The 9995-nt window shown below is 40.4% G+C and overlaps 1 protein-coding gene across 9 annotated transcripts in view; it reads right to left on the bottom strand.

The window, feature by feature from the left end:
• Positions 1–71: 71 nt before the first annotated feature.
• OSBPL1A (oxysterol binding protein like 1A) overlaps positions 72–9995 on the bottom strand; it is a 238929-nt gene continuing 229005 nt past the window's right edge. For all 9 annotated transcript variants that reach the window (XM_064294638.1, XM_003406354.4, XM_023543923.2 and 6 more), the window contains 7 exons: positions 9458–9565; positions 8812–8901; positions 7860–7986; positions 4656–4772; positions 3946–4069; positions 2369–2459; positions 72–768 (listed from right to left, as the gene is read on the bottom strand). In XM_064294638.1, the coding sequence (XP_064150708.1) occupies positions 666–768; positions 2369–2459; positions 3946–4069; positions 4656–4772; positions 7860–7986; positions 8812–8901; positions 9458–9565 (760 nt within the window). In that variant the 3' untranslated portion in view covers positions 72–665. The remainder of the gene's footprint in view (positions 769–2368; positions 2460–3945; positions 4070–4655; positions 4773–7859; positions 7987–8811; positions 8902–9457; positions 9566–9995) is intronic.

Below are 9995 nucleotides of genomic sequence, written 5' to 3'. Positions count from 1 at the left end.
ATCTTAGAACTCTAATGACATTGATTACAGGCAATTATAAAAGTAAATTCACAGCACTACAATAAACGAAATACCTTTCCCAGTTTAATTCTTTTAGAATTTTCAAATCAAGAATACCTATTGATTCAGGCTTTTGTTTCTGGAGGTGAGGATGGGTAAAATTGAGGGGATTAGTATGAAGAAAAGCCATCTTATCAATGGAGTTTTTACAAAATGATATAACCTCTACATTTGAGCAATAAATATTGTATAGGAGAATTCTAAACATCTCAAAGTTACATTTAAAACATTCAAGCATGACAGCATAAAAATATTCAAAATAACCTGATTTGGGATTACTGTAGAATTCATAAAGCTAATACTATGTTTATGTATCAACCTTCAGTAAATATGGCAATCATAAAAAGCGTATTCCCCAGCAGTTTCTCTTACCTCTATATAAAATAGTTTTCCAAATTAAATATGTTTGAATAGCAAAATTATCTGTTCTTCCTAAGACTTTCATCACCAAGACCACCTTATGCCCTACTTTTGTTGGGTGAAATTCAAGTTATGAGTGGGCTTTTTTTGTAAAGGATGTGTAGAAATCAAGAAAAAACAATTTTTTTAAACATAGGTTTAAGACTTATTTGTAAATTAGCCAACTGTCCTGACTTGTCTGCATTTTAATAAATGTCAGGCAAATTGAAGTAGTTTCTGTCCCAGTAGCTGCCCGAGTAAAGCCAGTCCTGTGCACCGTTGTAGGGATTAGGACCTTGATGGAACCACCTGTTTAAAGAGAAAGTACAAGATTTATGAGGGACGCTGCTGGAAATCACCGGCTATCTGCTGCTTCACCAGGTGCGGTGTCTCCCTGCTGCTGCAGCTCTCTTCCTGCTGGGTGTTGACAGGGATTTCCAATGAGACTTTAAATTGTGATAGTTTCTCTCTTTAAGGAACATGTGTATAGAATAATATTCCAAAAGAGGCAATGATACCAAACAAAAGGTTTATCAGTGTCCCACAGCATCTGGCAATACTACTTATCAGAAGCAGGATCTTCCATCTTGTAGGGTTGATAAAAAAAAAAAAAGGGTTGATAGAACCAATATATTTGTCTAATTCACTCTCCAGCCCTACTCATTATTTTCCACTAGAAGACACTGTTATAAGCAATTAGAAAGGATAAGGAAACTTTTACAACATACTTAATGTGTGGTGTGTCGTTCATAGTAAACGCCCCCAAAGCTTCTTTGTTTTTTTGCTGTTTGTTTCTCCCCATCTTCACAAAGATCTTGATGTTGAATTAGGATGAAACACTACGTTTTTACTTTCAGGCTGCTGCTGTTCTAATATTTTTATCTAAAAGAATTCCAAGCTGTTAAGCTGTTTATTTCCCCCAAATTCTTAAAGCCCCAGTTTACAACTAAGCTGAGTGTCGGAGAAGTTAAATAACTGCCCAAGCTAAGTAAGTGATAGCAAACTTAGGTCTGATTTTAAAGACCGTGATTTTTTCCATACACTCTGCTACACAGAATCCACTGAAATGCATCTAATCCAAATCTTTCTGGGTCTCAGTTTCCCCAATGATAATATGGATTCTTCGGGGCATCTAACTTTTCATATCTTCACCTGTCCTACCTAAATCTAGACATAGCTGCCCTAGTGATTTTCTTGCATTAAAAAAACATGTTACCCATTTCCCACGGCCCCGGCTTTCTTCAGGTGACAGAAATGCAAAATTACTTAAAAGATTCACAAATTTGTATAAAATTTTATAAAGATGATTTAGTTTTCAGGGTAACATGGAAAAAGTTTTATGTCTTTGCCATTCTTTCCAATTGCTTCTGAAAATACTTAATAATTAGAGTACAGTCAGATTTGTTTGGTAAGACCCAAATATTCCTATTATCGCCACAGCAGGAATAGGCATTTACCATGGAAGTAAAGGAATGAGCCTACTATGAAGCATTTTTTTTGCTCTTAGAGTTTTCATTGTTGCTGGTTAAAGCAAATGGCCCTATAGTCACTTTTCATGCCAAAATCTGTACCTCTGGATTTTACCTTCCCTCTTATATATGGATGGGACAAGGTTTTGCTGGATCAGGAAGAAAGTTGGCTTAATTGACATTTACCTGTGATAATTGTGTGGGAATATTTTAACCTTAATTTCCAAATAGCCATTTTTCTTTGTCACTCATACAACTCTTTCAGCTTGAATACTGAGAATAAGTTAGTGGAAACAACTTTTTTCTCAGACCTGGGGACAATCTGGCAGGCTGTATGCTAGACAGACTCTTGCTCTGCACTGGCTAACACCCCACTCCTGCCTCACCAACATGTAGGAGCCTGTCTGAGGGACCAGCCACAGCCTGGAAGAGCCACACACCTCGTCTTCCAGTCCTCTTCTGACTTGGACCTGTTTTTGCGGGCTGCTCTTTGTTTTTCCTCTAGTCGCTTTTTTTCTTCACTAGCTTGATCTAAATAAAAATAAGACCATTAGTGAGAAGCCTTTCTTGTCTATGTAGGGCATGCCAGGCAGAGTCCTAAGCACAGACAGGCCATGGAGAAGCACCATCCATGAGCACGAGCAACGTCTCCACCACATTGGAACCCAGGCTAGTGAGAGGCAGAGCTGGCAAGCATCTCTCTCCATAGTTGTGCTCTTAACAACGTCTATACATTTACCCACCACCAGTCTGTCAGTCTGCTGTGCTGTGGTGGCTTGCATGTTCCTATGATGCTGGAAAGTTATGCCACTGGTATCTCAAATACCAGCAGGGTCACCCCGGGTGGACAAGTTTCAACGGAGCTTTCAGACCAAGATACACTATGAAGAAAGGCCTGGTGATCTACTTCTGAAAATAAGTCAGTGAAAATTCTATGGATCACAACAGAATACCGTCTGATACGGTGCTGGAAGATGAGCCCCCTCGGTTGGAAGGCAACAATGGACTGGAGCATGCTGACAATCAGGAGGATTGTGTGGGGCTGGGTAGTGTTTCATTCTGTTGTGTGGGGAGTCACCATGAGTTGGAGCCAACTTGGCATCAACTAACAACCAGCACCTCCACCACATGCATTTATCAAAAAGAACCTACTTATTCTAAGGCCAAAAATGATGTTAAGATACTTCAGTGAAAACTTGGGTGGGAAAACTGAATACATGTCAAATTATTCTAAATTCATAGTGAGACCTCACAGAGCTCCTTCAGATTCCAGAAGAAATTCAAACAGTTTCGTCTCACTGATAATTTGAAGAATCACAGTATTCAGTCAGAGCAGGGATCTCCACCTTGGCACAAGTGACGTGTTGGGTCAGAGAAGGGTTTGTTATAGGGGTCCATCCTGTGCACTGCAGGATGTTTAGCAGCATCCCTGGCCTCTACCCACTAGGTACCGTGTCACCTTCCCTGATCCCTGATATAACCATAGTCCTCGGATGTGACAACCAAAGTCTCCAGACATTGCCAAATGTGCCCTGGGGGAAAGCTACCCCCCACTGTGAGAACCACTGAGTTAGAAGAAAAGCAGGTTAGAAAACATTTAATGTTGTAAATATTATTATAATCAATCCAGAGGAGGTGATCTGCTTTCTTGAAACATAAGGCTTATAAGGGGATATTTAAATTCTCCAATATAAGTGAAATAATTAGAATACACTTTAAACATGCTGTTGTCTTTTCAAATTCCTCTCTGGCATTTACAATATGCCTCTAAAAAAAAAATGCCTCTAGCCATATGTAATATATCCAACTGTCAGGGGAATGTCACTGAAAATAATGAATATGAACTAATGAGGTCTACCTCAGATTTCCAAATTAAAAAAAAAATTACTTAATTTTAATTGAAAAATCTCTGGGAGACTAAAAATGCTAGTACCCCAATGATACTAACAGTCAACAGAAATAAAACAATCCCTGAAGACATCAGTATTCACTGTTGGCCTCATGAGATGGTAGTTACCTATTTCTCCATTTTCCATAGCTCTTATATCAGGCCGTAATCTGCAGTCTGTTTTAGGAATCACACTCTCCATTTCCTTGTCCACTTCATTCAAAACCATTGCAAAACTAGTAAAATTATACATCTGAAAAGAAGAAAAAGGGTCTAATTAAGATGTACCAGGGCATAAAGCAAAATGAAAAGCCCTGAATATATAACAGGTGTTATATGACAAAGACTCCCCAACCCCTTCATTGGTAGCAATGGTTGGCCTTTCTCAGACCACACAGCTCGATGTTTCACCTAAGTCTGCACCTATGGGTGTCTGTCTCAAGGACATTTCAAAGCAGGCCTCACGAAGTAAATATTATCTATCCTTGTTAATTTCAAGTATAAGCAACATCAACATTCTTTTTTTCTCATTAAAACCATTACTTGCCGGGTCTAGGGGCTTTATACTAAAGATGCTCCACCCTGTATTTAACCAAGGCTAGTCTTACTCCTAAATAATTATTTAGAAGCCCCAATAAAAAGCCCACCCCAGCACACCTTTCCTACCCAGATACCAGGAGGGTGGGCAACAGGAGTGTCCTGGGTCTCAGGGTGAGAGGGGAGGGAAGAGAAGGCAAACGAGCACACGGATCAGTGGAGGGGCGAGAGGGGCATTCCAGTGACAACCTGCCTACAGGAAGTGCACCATCAAAGCAAGCTAGGAGGAGCGAGGGTCTCACCTGGGCAGAATTTGGAGGCCTGGGGGCTATTCGCCACAGGAGAACACTTCCAGGGATAACAAATACACTCTCAGAATCTGGCACTGGCATTTCATCTGACTCCTCAGAAGTGCTCATCTATAGGAATCAACACAGGGACAAAACTTAGGTACAACGTTTTAAATGACTACATTTACAAAATGTAAAATAATCACCATTTATTGACCACCACTAGAGTGGAAACTGCCTGAGGGCAGGGACACCATGGCTTTCTTATATCTGTATTCCTACATTTCACACAGTGTAGGGAGGCAGTAAATACTTGCTCAATGACTGAAAAAATGTTATGAGCATCAGGGCCTCATACGTTGTATCATTTAGTGTTATACTATTACCACGCTCATTTTTTATTGTAGTGTATTCAAGGCTTATTATCGCCACTATCATTCTTTACTATAGTGTGTTAATGTTTCTAAAGCTTCTTTTTTGTAAGGACAAAATAACTCATTTGAGGATGTACTGAGCAACTGCTAAACGCTGAGCACGGAGATCCCCAAGAAGTATAGGAACAGGCTGACTTTCGAGATTACACCATAGAGAGGCAAAGCCAAAACACGGAACATTCTAAGAACAACAAAAGCTTAAATTCTGGAGGTAGCTGACTAAATCTGTCAGTGACACAAAACTAGTAGGAAATCTGAATGTATTTTGAAAAAGAGAACTTAGAAAGCTGTTAGGCTAAAAAGATGCTAGGCTGACATTCCCCTTGGCTACCCCTTATGAGCCAGAGCTATACCAGGTGCTCTGTGTATTTAATCCTTAGGTGATGAGCCTGTGAGCAGATGTTATTACCCTGCATTTATACATAAAGAATTCAAGACTTTGGAAGACTAAATAATATTCCCAAGGTCACATAGTTATCAAATTTAAAATGACTGGTGAGGAATTTTCAGTGAATATATAGCTTAAAAACATCAAGGAGTGAAATAAGTCAGACACAGAAGGACAAATACTGTATGATCACACTCGTATGAAATATCCAGAATAGGCAAATACACAGAGGTCAAAGCCTGTCAGTGGTTACCGGGGCTGGGTAGAAGGGAGAAGCGGAGTCACTGTTCATGGGGTACTGAGCTTCTGTCTGGAGTGATGAAAACTTTTGGACGTGGATAGTGGTGATGGCAGCACAACACAGGGAATGTAATTAGTGTCACTGAATTCTACATTTAAGAATGGTTAAAATGGGGCAAACTTTTTGTTATATATATTTTACCACAATTTAAAAGCAAAACAAAATGAAACAACCCAACATCAGCAGCAAGGAGGTGACAACACTGGTGATAAACTTCCCAGAGCACGTGAATATGTTCAGAGCACCACAAATCGACGGCAGGTGGGTGGCACACAGGAAGGAGAGAGGCAAGGAGTGGTATATGAGAATAATTTCTCTCTCCAAGGGGTAAGGCCACTTTTCTACAAAGATTGGCAGGGGCTTTAAGGAACACGAGGGTTATTTTCTGGAATTCCGCTGACGTCCTTCCCTGTCCTGGCCCTCTGTGAAGGATGGATGGCCAACAAGTGTGCTGGTGAGGGTGTCTTTTGCCAAGCTCCCTCACATTGGCAGGAGCTGCTGCTGAGGAGTTTTGTTCCGGGCCTCCCTGGATCCTGGAACATTTCCTTCTCCAGCCCCGTCAATTCCCTAACAGCTGCAGGAAGAATCAGCGCACCTCATGGAATGCAGAAAAAGAGGCAGGAAATGTAGGATGTGAGGGGAAAAGCAAAAATGCGCACAGGGTGATGAAGGGAAAGAAAAACAAAGACACAAGCCAAGTCCAGAGAAAGCAGGGTTCTCTGACCACTTAATAAAACTCTCTTCACCTCAGGACCATGGTTAACTCAATTTACAAAGAAAATCACTAATAAGTACACCTTTTGTTTTTGAGGAATATCAGGGCTTCTTAAACTCTAGCTTACATAAGAACCACCAAAGAGCCCCAGAGATGGTACCTCAGTATGTCTGGAATGAGGCCTGAGCACCTGGTGTTTTTAACAAGGCCTTGGATGAAGCTCATGTTGCCAGTCTGCAGGCATACTTTGAGCAGAAAGGACATGCTTAGTCTTACTATGAACCAGGAACTCTTCTGAGCCCTTTACATCTGTCAGCTCATCTGACAGGTAGCTACCGTTACTATCCCCATTTTACAAATGAAGGAGCTGAGGAAGAGAGAAGCTAAAAATCTGACTAAGGTTGTACCAGTCATTAATGCTGGAAAGAGGATCCTAACCCAGAGTTTGTGCTCTTCTAGTTACTGGAGAGTAATCAGGACTCAAACAAATATTTCCTGTCCAAACAGGTGCAATCTTTCTTTAGCTCTCCCCTTTTCTGCCTGGAGGGCAGGGACAGAAGCCTGCGGAACTGCAGAGCCTTCTTGAGGTCATGCAACAAGAAGCTATGTGCCACACACGTGGGGAATTCCATCAGGATATTAACTGTCCCATAAAGAGAAAGTTTAGTAAGGAAAGAAGGACAGCAGCTCAGGAGTGCTCGTTTACTTTAACCACGGTGGCCATAACTTCAGTGATTTAGTAACAGGGAAAAGGGCAACAAAACAAACAATAAGCATGAACACATAAGGGGTAATTTTGGAGGGAATTTTAAATATACAAAGGATCTCAATTTCTTGTGCACACAAACAGAAATGAGGAAAACAAAGTTTGTCTAAGATGCATTCCCACTTTCCAAAGCTACCTGAATGATTTTAAAGTCCCATATATATGGCAGTTATAAAAGTGGCACAGACCCATAGTCTATAAAAAGTTAGGTCAAGCATTTGCTACTCAGACAGACATCTGTCCATTAAAAGAGACTCAGGGCAGGAGGGAGGGAAAAGGGAGGCTCACTGCTTAGGGGACACTGAACTTCTGTTAGAGGTGATGGAGAATCTGGAAATGGATAAGGGTGATGGCTGAACTCCATGATAAACATAACTAATGTCACTAAAATGTACATGTGAAGAGCATTGAAATGGCAAATGTTTTGTTAAATATATATTTACCACAATTAAAAAAAAAAAAAGATTCAAGGAGAAAAATTTCATGCATTAAAAGAAACAAGGAAAAAAAAAATTGGTGAAACTGTGACCCAATAACAGGCCACCTCCAAAGGGATGATCACAAATCTAAGAGTCCAGTTGTTCCTTTGATACCACCTTACAGAGTGTTCACCTGTTTGCTGTTCTTCTTCTCCTCAGTATTTTTCTTATCATTTTTTCTGTAAGCATCAAAAGTGGCCAGGTCAACACTATATAAACATTCAGTCCACTTCCCATAAAGGGCACACAGTTTCTTTTTGCTGCCAAAAGAAATGCATGTTTAGCAAACAGTTAAACCAGTGCTTTGCTATATCCTAATATTATCAGAAAGATCTTTATGAATGAGATTCTTTACAGTTTTTTTGGTAAAAGAAAGATTTTTCAACTTATTGGTTAAGAAGATTATGTCAGTGGATTTTAATACAGTTCTTGGTTTCTGTGAGGGACTGGTTCCAAACTGGATAACAAAATTGGTAGATGATGCTCATCTTATATAAAATGGTGTAGTATTTGCATATAACCTAGGCATATCCTCCTGTATACTTTAAATCAAATCTAGATTACTTATAATACCTAATACAATGTAAATAGTTGTTATACTGTATTGTTGAGGGAATAATGACAAGACGTGAGGCGGGCAATGTACAAACAGTGAGTGCTGGAGAGAGACTGGGGATCTGTGAAGTGGCGGGAGGCTAAAGCAGGGTATGCCTACACATCATTTCATTCACGTGGATTCCGCATAGTGTTCAGCACACAGCAAATTCAATGCCCAGTCCTGCACCATTCCCATGATCAGTTGTGGGTTGGATCATTGTAATCCATAAGGTTTTCATTGTCTGATTTTCAGAAATAAATTCCTAGGCCTTTCTTCCTAGTCTGCCTTAGTGTCGAAGCTCTGCTAAAAGCTGTTCAACATCATAGTAGCATGCAAGCCTCCACTGACAAATACAAAGTGCACTGGCCGGGAATCGAACTGGGTCGTCCATATGGAAGGCTAGAATTCTACCACTGAACCATCACTGCCCCTTCCCACCCCCCGCCATGACACCTATCTTATACAAAATTTAAAATGGAAACTTTACCTTTTATCTTGAATGTAGCCTTCAACTTTGTGTAATTCCTTACCAAAAAGGCCACATGGCTTAAAATTCAATACACATTTGTCCCCAGTCCTACGAAGGAAATATTAAGTTCAGGTCACCATTCAACACTGACGAAGCAGTAAAGAACAATGCTGATGATACCCTTTCTAACAGCAGCTGCTACCTACTGATTCTCTAGTATGTGCCAGGCTCCATGCAGGAGTTCCGGTTCATCTTCCATTAGTACTGCACCCATCACAAAGAAGAGGTAAGTGAGGTTCATAAAGGGTAAGGAACTTGCCTGAGGTCATAAAGTAAGACTTGGACCCAACTCTTTTAACTCTTATGTTCCCCTTCCTCATGTAGGTAACACAAACTGGACAACACAAACTAAACAACATAAGCAGGATGAGCTGAGATGGGAAATAAGATTCACAGAAGTTGGGAAAGCTCAGAGTTCATCCAGTCTGGCCCTACCCCACCTCAATGGAGGAGCGTCTATTTACTCAAGTACTATATTGCCTGAATCTTACATTTTCATCAGGCTCTACCAGAGATTAAAAAAAAAAAAAGTCCACTGGAACTATATGATTAAAGTTGAAGGAATACATAGCTACCCTGAATATACACATGCCGTCTGACTTACTTGTGGTTTGTGATTTCCACATTGCCATACTGCTCAATCCAGAGTTTGCCCACAATGATATTATGCACACAGCAGGTGGGATTTGTCCATGTATATGCTTCATTGTGTCTACAAAACAAACACAAAGAAAAAAGAAAAAGTGAGAAGTCTTACTTTGTTTAAAAAGTGTATCTGTCTCAAATGCCACTTTGCAAGATAACAAAGCAGGCTGCTCAAGATCACTCAGCTCTGGGCTTTGCAAACTCTGCTGGCATTAACACACAGTAAAAGTATCACCTACCTGCCCTCACTGTTTCTTCAAAGAAATCAAGTGTTTAAGAAAAAAGTCTGCACATCTACCATACTCCAAATAAACTGTGCATGTGTTCATTTGCAGCATTCAAAAGCTTGGTAAAAACATGTGAAAAATAAGTTCAATTAGAGGTAGAAAATAAGAACGAAGCTCCTCTCGCTAGCCAGCAGGGTCTTAGCCTCTCTGCTTGGTCATGCATTTCCCACAAGTAGGTCGGACTCGTGGGCAGAGGGAACAGGACAGAAA

The sequence above is a fragment of the Loxodonta africana genome, chromosome 11 (genome assembly GCF_030014295.1).
Source record: "Loxodonta africana isolate mLoxAfr1 chromosome 11, mLoxAfr1.hap2, whole genome shotgun sequence".
NCBI classification, from domain to species: Eukaryota; Metazoa; Chordata; class Mammalia; order Proboscidea; family Elephantidae; genus Loxodonta; species Loxodonta africana.
This window is presented reverse-complemented; position numbering and strand designations above follow the sequence as displayed.